The following is an 18775-nucleotide window of genomic DNA, read 5'->3' as shown; positions in this document are numbered from 1 at the left end:
AGGTAGAGAAAAAGCATCAGACACCACACAGAGATCTAATGAGGCAGGAAAGAGACATCAAGTGCCCAGGGTGAAAAGAAAGACTTTGCATAGGCTACCTGCCCACTATCATGAGCAACGGACAGAAGAAGCAGATGACCTAAAGATGGGACAGGGAAGGAGATAATACCAATTACCCCTAACATTATACAAAATTGAGTCTGCAGCAATGGATTTAATTGCCTACATTATGCATTAGTTACAGATTATGTTAGTACATAAATAACTACAGAACTTCCTGAAAGTGGTTTTCTCCCCCCAGTTCAGCTGTCTGACTCAAGTAGGTCCTTCAGCTATGAGCTAGGTAGATCCTTGGTCTCTTGTGCTGCCTGCCGCTAGATGACCAGGTTCCTGAATGGAAAGTTCAACTTCCTGCTAGAGGTACCAGTACAGATGGAGTTATCAAAATGTGGAGGACAAACAGCAAAATCTTGAAACAAAATATTGAATTCTTCACGATTGCTAGAAATTGTGTAAGTTCTAAAAAAGCCCATTTGGGCCTCAATGCTTTAACTACTGCAATTTCATTCTCATTTTGTCACACTGACTAGAATCCTTGCTTGGGCCCCCTTCTCTTCCTCCATTAAGGTACTGTTCTACCTTCACTTTGCCAAAGTAAAAAAAAAATTAAAAAAAAATCCAGATGTACCCATGCTTTCTTCTCTGCACCAGATGGAAGTAAAGTACAGGATTTCAGCACAAAGTGAGAGTGAACCTCAAGTATGATTGCATGATTGCAGAATGACCAAGAGTAACTTACAGGCAAATGCTCATCAGCTGGAATTAGGAAGGCCATTAAGTGACAGTTCATTGTTTGAAAGTATGGAAATATTAAACATTTAGGATGGCTTCACAACAGTTCAGGACACGGTCAGGAACAGACTGACCCATGCAAACTGGCAGAGTTATGTACAAAACCTGAACATTCACAAAGTTCTCCTAAAACGAGTCAGTTTACGATTAAGAGGCATTCTTTCCTACTCTGGGTCAGGAAAGCTTTTTTCCTCCCATCCCTGTAAGCATAGTTCTGAAGTTCAACAGCATAAGCTTGAGCAAAGCGGTTTGTTTTTTTCTTGTTTTACCCAAAACACCACTGCTAGAATAGGCAGACCTTTGCTTTACACTTCTCAAATTCAAATATAGTTTCAGTAATTTAGTGAGAAAAATATTTAAGTTTTCAGGCTGCCCAAAATAGGTAGGCTTTACTCACGTGAACAGCCATCTACTTACATGGTACTGTTCACTCAATTCACATACACACATTATTGTAGAAATAATCAATGAAAATCTGAGATTATAGTCAATTCACAGTAAAGAGCATCTCATTATTAGAGAAGTCATTAGGCACTTCAGCTAACAAGTAGTTCCCCAATCTACAAGGATGCTACAGACCAACTATTTTGCCCCTCTTTCATTTGCATATCCCTGCTGGTCCTTCCTTGTTAAGTCTCTGCACCCACCCAGCTGGCTACAAATCTCATCCCCCTTTCTCTCCCAACTACTCAGTCCCACCACTCTTGCATTGGCTTTAGGTTTTTTTCTAGCTGAAATGGGACAGTGCTGTATAATTCATCAACACCTGAGTAATCACAACTGAATTAACATGGTTAAATCAGTATATTCCCACCCCTTGGCAAGAGCACTAGTGGTGTTACGAAGGAGAGGAAGAATAACATTCCCTGATATTTCAGAGCTTAAATATTAAGATTTTGTCCTCATTTGCACAAAGGATAGCACCAAGACACCTTATTTCAGATTCATCTTCAAATGCCAGATTAGAACTTGTCCTCCACCCCCAACAATGAAGGAAAGCAAAACCCCCAAGAATCAGCACTGTAAGCACGCTCCCAGCACTTAGCGATGGACTGCTTTGTTTATTTTTTTTTATTGATATGAAATGTTTTGTGATTCGTATTATGATACAGGTTATTTAAACACAAATATTATAAATAACTTTGAAACGGTTAGTCACTGTAACTAAGGCAACGGGTCTCCCACTCAATTTCCAGAAATAGGAATAGAGGAATAGAGGTAAGAACAAAATAAAAAGTTGGCAGGAGCAAGAAAACAAATGATCAAATATTAGTTTGACCTCAGGAAGGCCCAGCTGACTAGAGAAAATAAAAGGTACAGCAGCTGAGAAACAAACTAGCTGCTAAAAGATTAAGTGGATATAGAATGTATAGTACCAAAGATATTTAATTTCAGCCATCTTATTCCACAACCCATTTCAGTGAATGGAAACAAGGACAGAAATTTGGGAATGTAACAGTCCGCATCAGACAGCAGACTGCTAGTTCAGAGTCTCAACAGCTACTAGTTTCCTGCAGGAATCATTGACTTTTTTGTGGGTGTCACTTCTTCATAGGCAAGTGCACATTGGCCGCATTTATTTCTCCCTGATATTTGCCTCCAAGTAATGGTCACAAACCTTCAATGCTATCTACATGAATAGACCTTTATACACTCACAGAAGGCCACTGAGTTAACAGGATCTGCCATAAGGATCTGACTGCAGAATCAAGGCTTGCTTTGTTTCTCCCCCACCTTTTTTTTTTCTTCTTCTTTTTTTTTTAAAAAGTTTATTTTCTTGACTGAGAAGAACTGCTTGTTCACAACTCAGAAGTTCCTGAGTTATCATCAGGGAATCTGATCCCCAAAAAGGAACACGTGGTAAAACCAGGTTCTCTCAACACATTCTAATGGAAGGGCTGGTAATTACTTCGTACAACAAGATAAACTGAGTTCAAGTTACTGAAAGTTTTCCATCAATTAAAGAAACGTATCTTTTCAGTACATGTGAGTTCTTAGCCTGGGAATATGAGAATTAACAGTAAGACTTAAGGTGTCTTGGTAAGTATTACAACTTCCTAATTTAGTTATCTTGTATACAGTTAAAACAGATTAGATGCAAATTCTAGGAAGAACGTGTGATGGAGAATAGAGCACGAAGAGTGGTTCTCAACTTGGCAAGATTCCCCAAAGTAATGTTTTTTTAAAGAACAGTAACTTCAAAGTAACTTCTACCCCCCAAAATTAAATACATACCTCATTAGTCTAAGTCTGAACAGAATTTGTAGAGCAATACCATGTAATTCCATTCCCACCATATCCCTCCCTCATCGAACAGCAGCATCTCCTTTTCATCACCACAGGAGACCATGCCTCCTCTTAGTGTAACAGGGAACTAGTTGGGACATTTATTCTTGGCATGAATTCTAAAAGAATGAAGTCTAACGCTGGCAGTAATGAAAATAGCAACCATAGAGGCATTCAGAGCGTTCACTATGACACTGCAAACATTTGTTTAACTGCCAATTGAACGAGATCCATCTTAGCTAAGAGAAAGATATAAATGGGCAATAAAGAAGTCAGTGCTCTCACTGTTCAAGGACTTTCAAGATAAGTGGTCACTCTAATATCCTCATGTAGTTGTTCATACTCTGATTCTTTCCACTCACATCTGACTAGTGGGAATAAATGCATTGCCTCAAGCACAGCCTAGTAGTCATACAGAAAAATCCCATACAAATTCCTTTCAAATGCCCATTATTATGAGCCCTAAGACTTCTTCCTATTACATATTTAAGATCCAGAGAAAACAGGAAATGTGTAATTAAAACTATGATGTACTGGAAGAAAAAAAATAAAGCTTCACCAACTATTACAAACAATGAATCCCTCGGTTGTTAGGCAATCCAAATTTCACCTACCCGCTAAGAAGAACTAGGCTGTCAATTACGCCTTAGGTATAAGGGAGACTAACTCACGACCCTTTAAAGCAAGAATTCACCTGTTCTGGGAAACAGTTAAATATACCTAGAAACTATGACTGAAGAGCAAAAAAACAGAAGACACTTACCCTTTCACAGTTAGCTATGTAGAGTTGAGAGGGCTTTTACATAGGAGATGAAGGCATACGATTATGGAGACTCACAAGCAAGTTACTCCTTTTTCTTCCCCCCCCCGCCAGGTCCGCCGTCCGCCCCCCACCCCCCCCCAAAGGTCTGATAAAACATCAGTGAACTTTGACCTAAACTCTGCTTTCAATGCAGTTTCTTACAGGAGAGTACCACAGTGTTTCAGGAAGAAACAAACTTTTATAGCCTCCCTCTCACTTGGCATTTTAGTAGTTAAAGCAGCTTCTCATCTAGAAGAACCTGGTATACAAGCACCAATCGATGAAGACAGTACAAAGGCAAACAAACTGAAGAGCAAATACCTTAATCATAAGGTACACTTACTGTATGTTTCATCTCTACCTTGAACGGCTTAACCTTCAGTGACAGAATCTGCAGATTTGCTTCCTCTGTTTTCAAACACGTCTGTCCAACATTGCACAACAAACCAAGAGCAACGAGAACAATCTACAGCTTCTAACTTGACACTTGAATGATTGCTCTTTCTATCCCAGAGTTAAAGCTTGCTATTGAGAATTACAGGTATCAGCTTCACTCAATATAGTTCAGTTTAGCTTCAAACACAATTTTTGCAAATATGGCTTATGGGTTTTTTTTGATTCCTAATATACTTTGAAAGCAAACATAAGTCACTTCTGAAAGTGCAATGTACACCCTGAATTATTTCAAAACTTTGAAAGATATTCCTGCCTCGTAGGATTGCAAAGCAATAAAGCTCAAGCAGTGTTACCACAAATTTGTAGAGAATGTACCTGCTGGCTGCTTGTTGAACCCAAGGAAAGGCCTACTCTTCTCAGTACATGGAAAACCTTTATTCTGAAAGTTAAACATATCAAATCAGCCTCCAAAGACAACCAAATATTTGAGCTTTACAAACACATTAAGCACCTGTAGGACCAAAGTTTTGTTTATCAGTGTACTAAGTAAATTAAATCAACTGCAAGCGGAACTGGGATTTCACCCTCTGAGCTCAACTAAGAGCCTCAGAGAAGAATTTCTCACCTCATTGTAAGTTCTCAAGCACTGCTTTTACGCCAGCTTGCAGTAACTTGAAAAACTAAACTAAATCAAGTGTAAGAAAATATCAAGCTGCTTGTATGCCCTAAGCCTGCCTCTCCCCAGCATAATTCTGACATTTAAATAAGTAACACAGAACCTTTCTACATTATCAAAGAACAAAATCAACAGGTTTATGTTGGTTTTTGGAAAAAAAAAATATCTTGAGGATTACACTAAAGTAATACTTTATTTAGTAGAATTTTTGTTCCAGAAAGTTATTAATCTGACTGTTATAGAAGGAAATTAGCAAATCACTTCCCTCCTTCATACCAGCTGAACAGTACAAACAACAGAGCAGCCTTTGCGCTCCCCCATGAAACACCGCCACCACTGAAGACAGACAGACTCGCTATAGGGACTACAAATGCACACAACTTCATTCTAAACGAATGCATCACTGTGAAGCAAAGTATATGGTTCAAGCAAACAAGAAGCACGTTTCATGAAATACTGAAGATAAACACCTCTACTTTCATATAGTGCCACAGGTTGGTTTTTATAATGAGCAGGTGGTGGTATAATCTTAGTGCAGCATCTAGTCCTGAAGTCAAGACATCTTGCAGCACACTGCACAAGAACACTGACCTGGAGGAACTCTCTGTAATTAGCAAAACAGAGATATCTCATGTTAATATGATTCCTCTTGATTTTTGGCATTCTTAAAGAAAGCAATTTTAGCAGAATTTAGTTTGTAGTAACGGATGTATCAAGCAACTGACAGTTATCCAGCAGAAATACAGCTGCTGCAAAAAATCACTCCCTCTACAACAGCCTCTTCAAAAACAGCACTCCTTTCCCTCCCTTCTCTGTCTGCTTTCCCTGCCCCTACCAATCCCCTTTCAAGAGAATGAATACTTCAGTTCCCAGTGTATCAGTGCACCTTTACAGATCCATGAAGCCCCTAAAACAAGCCACCTCATACTGCTGGATTAAAACTTGCATTACGATAGAAGCTGAAAGCCTCATATGCATTACTCTGTCAGACCAGCGGTCCCATATAGTCCAATATTTCACCTCAGCATCAGTCAGCAGGAGGATCCTTCCCAGAAGAAAAGTTCTGAAATACAGTACTTTCACGTTAACATAATGGTGATGGGTTTTTTGTGAGTTATTTCACGATGACTACTTGCAGAAGAGTTGTATTTCTTGGTTTTAACAGAAGGGCCTATTTAATAGAGGAGATGAACAAGTGTTCATTTCTGTGGCGAGCCTCGCACAGAAGAACAGTAATGATACCTAAAAAGAAACCTAACTCCAAGACACTAAGTGTATTTCAGGTCCACAATCGTGGCTCATTCATAGGCGAAGATCTAAAAAAAAAATATGAGACTTCACTAAGTTTACATACAATATAGCAGGACATAAAGATCCCAGCCCCACGTTGCTAAACATTTTTTAGAACAAAATCCCAAGGGACCATGCAACCTAATGTAAAAAGACAGAGGTATATGCAGACTGCTGAAAGGACTAGCAGGTAATGATCGACATAACAGACAGACACAGGATACCAGTTGCCTAACCACTGCAAAGTTTCTAGGTGTTTTTTGTGTGGGGCTTTTTTTTTTGGGGGGGGGCGGATCTCCAAGCATTACAGTCAGTTATCTCAAGGAAGAGTATCAAGGAGACCAACAGCAGGGTGTATGAGTTTTTACAGAGAATTTGGTCTAACACACATGAAAACAGGAGAAGATACATTTTCTAGCAAGCATCTTTTTACACGCGGCAAACTGGCAGAGCAGACCCTCCCACCTTTGTATCGTGATACTGCACGGGAGACAATAGGTAGGACAGGGGAGACACCAGGAGAGGACAGAGCAGCGAAGACAAGTAATTTTCACAAGCTGTGGATGGAAACGTTAGAGTCGAGTGAACAAAGAAGGGTGTGATGCGATGAAAGCAACGAACCACTAAAGGCACGAAAAACCTTCTGCTTTTCAGAAGGGGAGGCAGGGACTGGCGGGGAAGGTATGTCAAGACCACGGAGAAGAAAGATATAGCGGCGGAACAAAAGATGTTAAAGGCCCGAACGGGAAAGGTGGTGCGTGAAGGGGCGAGCGGGCAGCACGTGAAACGGCGAACGGCAGCGCTGCCCGGCTCCTCCGGCGCCGGGAGGAGCGGAGCGGAGCGGGGCCAGCTCCCCTTCCCGGGCACGCCGCCTCCCGAGCCGCCGCAGCCGGCTGCCTCCGGACCGATCCCCCGGACCGGGCAGTCCCTCAGGCCGAGGCTCCCTCGCCCTACCCCAGCGACGCCCAGAGCGCTCTCCCTTCCCGAAACACAGGCGCGGGGCAGGGCGGGCCCGGGGGAGCCCGCAGAGCCCCTCGCCAGCCCTCCCGGGCCTCTCCTCCGCTCCCGAGGCGGGGGCACGGCGGGGACCCGCGGGCAGGGCAGCCCCGCGCGGGCAGGGCGCCGTCCTTCCCCCCGCCCCGGCGGAGCGGGGGGCGGGCGGGCTCCCGCGGCCACCTGTTAGGCCCGATACCTGCGCGGGGCGGCGGCCCCCGCCCGCCCAGCGGGGCCACCGAGGGGGCGGCGGCGCCCGCACCGGGAGCACATGGCGCCTCCCGCCGCCGCCGCCGGGCGGGCGCCACCCGGCCCCGGCCCCGGCGCCGTCCCCGCCGGGCCGCGGCAGCAGCCATGCTGCCTCCCCCTACCCGCCGCCTGTCACAGGCACAGGCTCGCCACAGCGCGGAGGGGGCGGGGAAGGGCGCGCAGCCGCCGCGCCCGGCAGCACCGGGAGGGGAGGGGAGAGAAGAGAAGAGAGGAGGCGGGCGACGGCCGCCGCCCCCGCACACCCACCTGCTCGCGGAGTTTGAGGAAGACCATGGCGAGGCCGCCGCTCCCGCCGGCCGCCGCCGCCTCCGGCCACCAACGACTCGGCTCCGCTCGCCGCCCCGCCCCCCCCACCGCCCGCGCGCCGGCCACGCCCCCCTCCTCGCCCGCCGCCGCCGCGGCCGCCGGCGCCACCCCGCGCCGGGGCCTCGCGCCGAGCTTGCGGGCAGTGGCGCGCCCGCCCGCCAGGGGCGGGGCCTTCTCCCACCCCGCCCCTCCGGCCCCGCCCCTCCGGCCCCGCCCCGGCGCTCTCCTCGCGCACCCGGGGAGCTTCCTGAATTAACCGCCCGCCGGCATCAAAGGCGCCCGCCAGCGCCGCTGGCCGCGGCCCCGGCCCGCACCACCAAGGGCGGTGCTGATTGGCCGGCAAGAGGCGGGGCGGAGTAAGGGCGGCGCTGATTGGCGAGGCGGGCTGGCGGGGTAGATAACGTGAGATGGGGACGGGGTGGGTAGAGGGCGCCGCGGCCGGGCCGGGCGGGCAGCGGTTCCCTTAGGAATCGCCATGGTTTCCCGAGGCCTCGGTGACGCGACGAGAAAAGCCCCGGAAGGGGTGTTATGGGCACAGCGGGGCTCGGGGTTTGGCCCGAGGTCGGGTCCTCCGGCGCCCCTCGGCCAAAGGCAGCACCCAGCCTCTGGTACCCCCGGGGGAAGGGTCCGGCACCTGCCCGCGGCCCTCCGGGGGTGCAGCCCACCTGCCACCCCAGAGCTGCTGTGAGACCCTTCGCTGCTGAGGGGAGAAAGCGTCGCCCTGCTCTCCCCTTTTTACATCAGAAACGTGTCACGGAATTGCAGTCTCCTCTGCTTGCAGCTCTGCTAAGGGTGGTGGGGGGGGGACACGTGTTGCACCCCGGGGGCCATCCAGGCCCAGCTGGTGTAGGTGTGGAGTTGCACTGTACTCCCCCGGTGTCTGCTGACAGAGGTGCCCGCTTCAAGCGTTGGTTGGCATGGGAGGAAGGAGGAGCAGCGGTAGCCCGCATCGTGCTGGTTAGCCTGAACAGGCCGAACAGAGGCACAAAGAGATGCTTTGACAAATTATCAAACCGTGAGATGGAGTGGCCATGTGCAAATAGAATACAGAAGATCGTCCGTTCTAAAAAGAGAAAGGTTATTGCACTATATTAAATGTTCATCTTTTTTTGGCAGAGGCTCAGTAGAGATGTCACCTGCGTAATTCTTGTATTTTGAGAAGTAATTTACAGGCTTGGTGGTAGGCCTCAGTCCATCAAACACAAAGAACATCTTCGTACATAGGACTTTAAAAACCTCCTGTGAAAGGAACAAAAAGCAGCGTACAGAACACTGAAATTAGATTAAGGTGCTCTTCCATAAAGTAACACTGCAGCCAGCCAGCCCAGCATGATAACTATGATTTGGAAGGCTTATTTTCTCCTGAAATTTGATTTCCCTCCCAAAAAAATAACAGACTAAAGAGACTGTTTTTTTTTTAATTGCATACTGCTACAGACAACGCTGATACGAACATCTCAAGTTTCTTGATTTCCTGTAGCTTCAAAATAGACTGTGACTTCTCCTTAACACTCCACGTGTAGTTAAATCTGCTTAGACTTTAGTATTACCTTAAGAAGAAAGTTTAATAAAGCAACTGTGTGTATTCTGCGTGAACACTCATTTGTGTGTTTTTGCCCCTGCTCATGTGCTTGTTGATTCCAGTAGGAGCCTGGCATGTGAACATATTCTCTTGATGACTGGCAACATGAGAACAGAAGGATTTTCTATAGGTGCCAGCTGAGGCAGATCTTTCATTATCTTTGAATACAGGTGGCCTGATGGGGTGTGCTTGTTTATGTTATTTCATTTTAACCGGTTAAGATTGCAATCCTATTTTACCAGGCAAAGGAAAAAACCTCAACATTGTCACATTTTCTAAATCAATTTTGTTGACATCTAGATATGTTCAGAAATGCTGATTATGGTAAGTAAATGTTTTAGCTAATTTCAAATAGCCCCCTATTTTAGTACTTGTGCATTCTACCTACATTTTTGGGGTTTTTTTTGTGAAAAAAGCATATAGTATGCAAATACAAAACAGGTAGACTTTGACACTATGCAAAATGGTTGAGGAGTGGGATAACAACATGGTAAAGAGACTGATGGCTGTGGAAATGAGAGATAATTTTATCAATGCAGTCAGTGAAGGAGAAAATGACATCAGGAAGCACTGGCTTTGTGTGTCCCCAAATTAGACTGCTGCTTTTCAAAGTGAAAAGAATGTCTGGGAGCTGATAATGTTCTGCTTCCTCCTGTGAAGCTTATCAGTTTATGGACTTATTCAGAAAAACATCTACTTTCAGTTCACCTGCTATTTAGAGTAATTTCTGTATGTAGACAAGTCTTCATACATGAAAATGTCACACCTGAAATTAGTAGCACCTCTTGCAGCTTGGAGACGGGCACCGATTCAGCGGGGGAAGGCGCTGCTTTATTTTATTGGTTCCACAGCTCTTTCTACTCCAGTACTCAGGCTATAACTAGGGACCAGGCCTGTTGGTTTTACCATATGTACTTAAATATGTCATCAGCCAAGTGAACTCTGACCCCAGATCGCTGTTTATTTTCTGTGAGTTATAAGATAATATAGCAAGAAAAAGTTTTAAGTGGTAAAACATGAAAGTTACAATACCGATCCTGGAGATACCCGTCTGCTTCAGTTTAAGCAGGAGTGGTTTTTGAGATGGCTTATGTACGTGAATACCAATCAATCAGTTACAAATGGATACTTTTTCTCAAGTCACAATATAAATTATTTTCCTATTCTGTGTAAAACAGTCCAAATTGTTATTGCCACTGGAACAAAAATATGATAATATCACCAGCAATGTTACCTGATCTGCTAGTGTCCCGCAAAATACAGTATTTGATTGAAGAGCAATAGAAATAACAGAAATGAAACCTCGAAAGTTAAATATAACAGTGCTGTAAGGAAATGAGCGCTTCTTGTTCATTTAGTACCACATATTTCAGGGTAACTTCACCTATGCTATTTTTAAATGCTGTGTTACAAGGTAGGTAACTGCCCAGGTGTCCCTTAGGAACATTAACAGAATGTTTCACAGAAGTCTCTGAGTATTGACATACAAACATACTGAAAGCCACCACATTTCTGATAATGTTCAGAATATACATCCGCAGAAGTTACAAATTTCCACACCACCTTTTAAATCAGACGGTTTGTAAATTATTAGCAACACAGCTCTCCTGAGGGCACGCTTTCGGCAGAGCGCGATAGGCTTTAACTGCATGGCTCCCATTAATGTTAATGATAAATCTTCACGCTGTAACTTATCCCACAGTGTGTAACACTACCCAGTGTTTTAAAGATAGGACCATATGTGCTGCATTGAAATACATAATGGGATCGAATTGAAGACACCGTAGAAACCTCATACTGGAGATGTTTTGTGAACTTGTCTGAAACATGCTCATGTTTTATTTAGCTTGCCAGGAATGCCTGTATACTTTGTTCTTTTTAACCAAGTGTTTCAACCCCAGCGAAGTAGGTATTTATTCGTTTTTCATTCTTCTACATGAGTAAACAGGCGCAGAGGTCGACAGACTTACACAAGGTCATGGCGTGAGTCACTGCCGTGGCTAGGAATAGAATCCAGGAGACCTGGTTGCCACTGCCCTCCTCCAAACACTGTCCCATACTCCTAAATCAAAGCAGGGCTAATTTTATTTTTGCACAGAATACAAGGTGTCTGAAATCAATATAATCTTATAATTTCCTACGGAGGGATGTGTTTAGCTTTATGACCCTGAATCAGCATTACTCGGGAGCTAGTCTTCCGATGGAAACCACACTCATTTTATAATGGTATGCTGGGAGCATCATCATAAAGGTTTTTACACATGCTGTGACACATTTTATCCATCAAAATCTAAAACAGTCAGGGTTTTGTAATTCTGTCCCAGAGATTACACTTTGAATCGTTGACTGTTCACAGTTGCTGATTGTAATGGAAACATATTGAATATCATAATGGCATCATCAATCAAATATCATCGATTGGCATTTCTAAAGCACCATTATGCTTATGGATGCTCATTTGACCAATTTTGTTCCTGTTTGGTGCAGACAGGAGGAGAGAGAACTCATTTGCCCTCCTTATTCAAAGAACAAATTTAATATCCAGAGGAGGGTAGGGCAAATATGAGTGTCCTTTGTACAATCAGCAAGCGGCAGGGGCCTACCAAGCAGCTGTAAGTTCCTATCAGTTATGTATTCTAAGGACAATTTAAGCAGAAGTGAGAGAAAACAGAAAATTAAGAATATATAGAGTGAGGGAACAATGGTAAGAAATTATATCACTTGCATTTTGATGGGAAAAATGTTGTGGGGTGTTTGCAAGATGTTTGGTGTGTCCTTATGTTCCCTAATTGCCAGTATTATTGTTAAAGAATATATTAAACGGATACAAAGGTGGCTTTTACAAAGGTAGCAATTTTGGCTTGAACTTGCATATTAGAATTCCTGTTCACTCCACATTTCTTCTCGTTTAAATAACGTGCAACTTTTTTCCCCATAATATTGTCTTCTTCAGCAGGATAAAGTAGAGTCTAAAAGAGGCATAAGAAAGGTGTAAAGGACCCTGGGCTGACTTTTACACAGAGGAGAATTTTATCCCAAATCTTCTTATGATTTCGTTTTTTAGTAAGTCTCAAAACTGTCCAAACATTAATGAAAAGAAGTTGTACACCTTTGGGAATGCGATCATAAAAGGCTATTAATTCTGTATAGCTGTAAAGCCAAAATGAATCTAATAAAAATTAAAGAAATAAATTGTACCTTTAAACTTAACTGAGACAAGGAAAGAGAAAGAAAAGACATAATTAACATATTTTCTAGTATTTGCACATCCCAAGATGACTCCTTCTTAAACCACTGTGAATATCAGCACCCTTGTACATTCTCACATCAACTTGAATTAGTGTTTACAGAATAGAATAGAATATTTTGTTATATATTTCTTTATATAAACAAAAGAGAATATTTTATTAATGTTTTATTTAGTTAACAAAATATTCTGTTTTGTTTATATAAGTAAACAAATGCCTGAAAATGCCCTTTTGCCACGCTCATTGTACCTCCAAACGGCCGGTATTGACTAACTGGAAACTCCAGTGGGATGTGATCTTACAAATTATTTTTTCAGGCTTGGCCAGTTCTTCAAAGAGTAACACCCAAAGTGAAGCACCAAGTGGAATGAGTTTTGGTCAGTCTTCTTGGCTAGCCGAAAGCTTAATGCACCATAAAAGTCTCATTGGGAGGTTTTACGTGACCTGCTACACAGGGATATTTTGTTAGAGACGCATTTCCCTGGTGGTCTAGCAAAGTATTAAATGGAATAATAAGTGGAAGTTGTGGAAGTATTAAAGTGGAAATGCTGATTTTCATGTGAGAAGCAAAATAAAGGTTCTGACTTCTGAATGAGAAGTTTCTGAGCATCCGAACCCCTTACTTTCTGATGATGGATGATGTAATTCTAATATCCCAGCCAGCTGCTTGTTTAGAGAAGTGGATTTCTGCATACATAAATTTCCTCTCCTGATGAGCTGGAGATGCCTTATTGACTGTATCCTGTGTTTTTGCTTTCAGAGTGGTTTGGTTTCAATTGTGGGCAAAGTGATTCCAGCATATAGTTTACATATTTGGTTATAAAGCACTTATGTGGTCACTGGGGCTGGGGTAGGGGATTGAAGGAAAAGGCATTTTTTTCAAATAGTCAGATTCCAGTTGAAATGAGACCTCGGAGAATCAGCTACACGAAACACAATGTAAACTCAGAAAGGAGGACAATTTCGGATTCTGCTTTCACACGTTCCCCTTTCACACTCAATACTGCAGGAGTAGGTGCCATGAAAATGGGGACAGGGTATCCTGTAAAGAAGGGTGGAGATGAAGATGAAGCTTGTTTTACCAATACCATAGTTGCTGCAGTAACGGTCAACTTTCTCAGCTCTCATTCCCCTCCAGACTGCAATATAAACCAAAATGCAGCAACTAGACGCATTATTATAATTTATTGCCTCCTGCCATTTTATGTAAATGGCTGTTACACATGCGAATGTAGTAATGCAGCTGCATTGCCACACGTTGAGAACCTCAGATAGAACTTTTATGTTCATAAAATACATTTATAGGCTCCTTAATTGCTACGTCAGAGAGCATTTCATTATCCAAACATAGTGGAAGGATGATCACTGTATACGTATAGTGGAATAAAGATTCTGCCATAAAGAATATCCATCTTTAAAGCTGTTTTTCTTCTTGAAGTACAATTTTTTTGAATACTTTGATGGTGTACATGAGCCTACAATCACACAGATATGTATGTAAACTCTTCTCAGATAAATACTTTTATCATCTAAAGGAATAACGTGCTTGAGGCAGAAGACAGGAATCTCTGGGAAATACACTACTGTGATGAATATATTTGTCAACTGAGTGCCATAGTGATGAATTTCAGGGAAGATGAAAAGGTTGTTCATGACAGCAAGAAATTTGTAACTCAAAGAAGAGAAAATGAAGCAAACAGTTTGCATTTATCTTTGCATCTTAATAGACAACCTTATTCCTGTTTTCATGATGTCTTCATTCTCATGCTAAAGGATTTCCATTTGTATGAAATATTAAAAAGGAATGGAGTCGTACAGGTGAGGGTTAGTACTTCTGTCAGTCGCAGCAGTTAGAGAACCTAATATATGGTTATCTTAGTCTGAGGTTTTTCATTAGTACTGATTCTAGAGCTGCTTTGGACCTGACAGTTGACATGTAGAGAGAGAATGCATTAAAACACCTACAACTTTGTTATTAATTACGATTTGATAACTTGCTCCCCCCACCCTCGCCTAGAACATATGCCACGACAAATGAAATCAGAAAGGTGTTTCAGCTCTTTGATAGCTGGCTCTGCCACTACAGTGCTGAAATCAGGGTTTGTTTTCTTTTAGCAGGTGCAAAGATTGAGCCCTGAACGTGAGCAAGCTGCAGGTGGTGTGTTTTCTGTTCAGGATCTGTACCAGTGAACATGCTCTCCTTCCTTCCCTGCCAGAGCCTGAGTTTCTTAACTCATAGGGCATGCTGCATAGCCTGTATTTTCTCTTTTTTAAATAGCCAAGTGTGATACTTTCCTTGGAAAAGTGGAGAGAATAACCTCCCGATCAGCCAGCACTGGGATGAATGTAATTAAAGCTCTTTTACTGAAGGCATTAACACCAAATATTCCCTGAAGTACTGACTGTAGAGTTCTACATTGCCATAAGGTGAATTTGCTAAATTTAAATCTATATACACAGAAACAGCATAATTAAATTGAAATACTGGAAAAGTTCCATGTAACATATTTGGCAATGGTTCGGTACAGGCTACTGGTCTGTGCAATACAGTGTTGATTTAGGGAAAGCCTTTGCATTTGCACACATGCCCATTAGTAAGTGAAGCAGAATGTGAACATGTATTGAAAATGCGGCACACACAGTGGGTTTTTGTTTCTAAACTGTAGGTTTTCCAATTATATAGAATATTCTAAAATTAATTTATTAGGTTTTCAAGAATTATGTCATGCAATCATGCTGTGGAATTTTAAATGCCTTGTGTTATCACAGTAGGTTTTAAGTTGAACATCCTCCAAAATATGAATCTTGGGAGAGAATTGCCATTAGACCTGCCATAGATACAATGCTAAGTAGCATCCTCTTCGCGTTTGAAATATGACTCAGACACACCCACCCGCACATAACTATACATTACACCCATATAAATATATACGTGTATTTCCTTATTGCTGTCATTTAGAGCAGGCGTTTGGCTAGATGTGGAAGGTTTAATTTTATTGTTATTATTTGCATTAGCGTTAGAGCTAAGATTTCCCGCCATGAGTTTCTTTTGCAACTTTTTATAAATCCCAGAGCAACACACTTCCAGCTGAAGAGAATCCGTTTCAGTACTGTACCAGCACAGAACAAAAAGCCTGTTTCTCTCCCGGAGAGCATGCCCTGCAAGCGGCAGCGGTGCAGGACGCGGAGACGAGGCAGCAGCGGTGGCTGGTGTCAGCTAACGGGTAACCTGACCGGTGTCGGGCGCTCACAGGCGTGATGACTGGTGGGGCCATGGTTGGATTAGCTTTCGGTGGGCTCCCTGCCACAGGCAGGGCTGCACGACTGCCGACGCCTGCGGCAAAGGGGCAGGAGTGCCTGAACAGTGGCAGACGAAGTTTGTGGGGGTCCCTCCTGCTGGGGGTTTGTGTGGAGGAGATTATGGCTACGGCACTGCCCAGCCGAAGGTCAGAGCTGCTGGCCTGCCTGGGGTGATTTCAAAGGTCTGAAATGTTCATGGCAGGGATAAACCAGTGAGGTCAGGGTGAGTGAATCTGGCCATGCTTTTAACACTTCCAGAAAAGAAATACGTCCACCAGAGCATCACAGAGCATAAAGGGCCCCAAATCCACAGCTCCCTGGCAGCTTTTTGGCAGAGGAAAGCAAGCCAGTTTGCTGCATGGTGCCTCAGCCCATGGTGCGCCTTCCCCAGCTGCCCAGAACTGCCGGCTGCTAACCTTGCACTACGGCTGGTCGGAAAACGGACCAGCCTACTGCGTGATTGCATCTGGTGTGAGAGATAGATTATAACTTCACTTGCAGAGACCAGCTAGAATTGTGCCTCTCTCTGTGCCGAACAAATCGAAATAAAATTTATCTTAAAAGTCCTTTTACTGGCTAATACCTTTGCCCCTCCTTCACGGGAAAACCTAATGCAAACCGCTTCACCTGGTGTCTGGTACAGGCATTTACATCTTCAGGGCTGAGGACACTGTACCACCGCCTTCTCAGGATGGAAACCCAGTGAGGCCCTCTGCACTGATGTGGCCAGATCCTGCGTAAAAGGAGCTGTAGCCTGTTGTTAACAGGTACATGTAATTATGTACCTGTACAAGGCAAAGTGATTTTGGCTGGGAATCAAATATTCATCCACCTGAAATCAGTGTTTGTTTTCTTTTAGCAGGCTTTCGGACAGGTTTGCATGAGGCTGAGCTGTGTGAGGACACACAGGAGAGAAAGGGAGGGAAGAAGAAAGTTGGCACTTCAGTTAGGGTAGTAAAAAGCTACATATCTCAATCCAGGATATAGATCTGTGTGTATATATTGGCAGGTCTGCGTGTGCTGAGCTGCAGATTTTCCCCTATGCAATCATTCTTGTGATTTCTCTTGGACCGTCAGCTATGCCGAGCTGGAACTGTCTCCTGATAGCCGATTTTCCAACTCTGTCAAAACGCTTCAACAGCATAATAAATAATACGTATGGGCATATTCTGATCAACCATAAAGCCAAGAGGAGATATCCATATTCTGAAACTTTACTAGTTCACGGGAGATTTTGATCGTCAAAGGCTTTGTGAAATTAAATCAGCAGAGTAGGGGGAAGCAGTATTTCCCGAGGATGACCGACTTGGCAGGCTCCGGAGCAGGATGTGACTCAAACCAGCGTGTGTGGCACACCAGCAGATCGGCGGCCCAGGAGCTTGCCCACCGGGGCAGGGTGCCGGCTGGGTGCCTGAGGCTCGGGGCCGCACTGCTCACCCAGGGCTGGTGATGAGGAATCATGGCCAGCCCTAGGCAGCGGCTGCCCACAACGGCAGCCTGGACAGTGTTGATCGAGTTATCTTCCAGATTCATTTTTCTGGTACACAAGTGTCAGATGTGCTAGGTAGATGTGCTAGGTAGATGTACGAGGTAGATGAACAGTCACCGAGATAAGACTGGGTATATTTTCTGAACAGCATGAAAATCTGGGTTTATGGTTGTATCAAAGAAAGAATCTAGTCCCTGCGTTTGAAAAGTCTAAGAATGTGTACATTCAGTATCTCATGTATCCTAAAGTCTAAGACTGCAGCAAGGAAATAAAAAGAATACCACCTTCCTTATTTTTAAAGACCTCATGACTTCTGCAGGCCTGACTCAGGATTTCTGAACACTTGGGGTTGGCACTACCCTCATTTCCATTGTCACATGGCCCCTTTTTCCAGCTCCCCCGAGCCAGCATGGTGCTCGTCCATGTTGAGGAACGCCAGCATGGGAGAAGTGCTACCAGCTCTCCCCTCACTCTTTCCCATTCCTCGGCAGTGGAGTCTTGCGGTGAGGCTGTGGCTTCACGTGAGCTGGCGTGAGCAGCCCCCACTGCTGCCACCCCTCACTGCTGGGGATGTGAGCATCCCCAGATGCACCGCCAAGGACCCATTTCTGCTACCTGCTCAGCCAGGCTGAAAAATACCTTTTTTCTTTCTGCTTAGTGGTTTCTTTTTTTTCTTTTTTTCTGAGTGATCCTTAACTCAGATCCGTCCACTGAGCCAGCTTGTTGCACAGCCACAGAAACAATCCTACGAGCAATGGTCAAGGCCAGCATGGGGCTGGGAGAGAGGGGTGGGAGCTGTGGGACTGCTTCCACTGGCTGCTGCCGAAATGCGTGTACGTGAAATCACATCCCGTTAGTGAGGCAGGGATGTCTCGGGGTGCTCGCTGCTTGAACTAGAGCCCTTCGGTCCTTGTTAAATGTGCTTTTTAATGAGTATGGTAGACAGAAACTTTGCGATTTTTCTTCCTACTGAAACACTGTAAAGAAGCTGTGAGATAGCTGGTGATTGTTCACGTCAAAATAAACACTTTTGTGCAGGACACAATACATTTCCTTTGAAACATACAGGAAAGTGATATTAATTGCCTCACCAATTCCATATGTATCTGGTTCCTCATTTTTGATCCAGAGCTATCCTGCTTCTGTTTGACTCATTGATTCAAAACATCAGGCTTAAGAAAACTCTGGAGAGCAAACAAGGAAATCCTTGCTTTTGTAATGTAAACTTAGATTTTCTTTCCTTTCTTCCAAAAATAAAAAAAAAGGAAATGTAAATCCCTTTTCT

At 44.0% G+C, this 18775-nt stretch overlaps 1 protein-coding gene across 2 annotated transcripts in view; it reads right to left on the bottom strand.

Moving 5' to 3' along the window:
- The window catches only part of ANKRD28 (ankyrin repeat domain 28), a 138500-nt gene extending 130602 nt beyond the window's left edge, over positions 1-7898 (bottom strand). Inside the window, exons 1-2 of one of the 2 annotated variants that reach the window (XM_087772090.1) lie at positions 7812-7838; positions 4712-4775 (exon numbers count right to left, since the gene is read on the bottom strand). Coding sequence is in view for 1 of the 2 variants with exons in the window: in XM_087772068.1 (XP_087628194.1) it covers positions 7812-7838 (27 nt within the window). In the remaining variant the exon portion in view is untranslated. Of the gene's footprint in view, positions 1-4711; positions 4776-7811 lie in introns of both variants that reach the window. The other variant, XM_087772068.1, reaches the window with a different exon arrangement.
- Between the last annotated feature and the right edge of the window lie 10877 nt (positions 7899-18775).

Source organism: Nipponia nippon, unplaced genomic scaffold (genome assembly GCF_047370975.1).
Source record: "Nipponia nippon isolate SJK-2023a ecotype South Korea unplaced genomic scaffold, ASM4737097v1 scaffold_1, whole genome shotgun sequence".
Taxonomy (NCBI): Eukaryota; Metazoa; Chordata; class Aves; order Pelecaniformes; family Threskiornithidae; genus Nipponia; species Nipponia nippon.
Note: the sequence above shows the minus strand (reverse complement) of the source record. Positions and strands in the feature narration are given on the sequence as shown.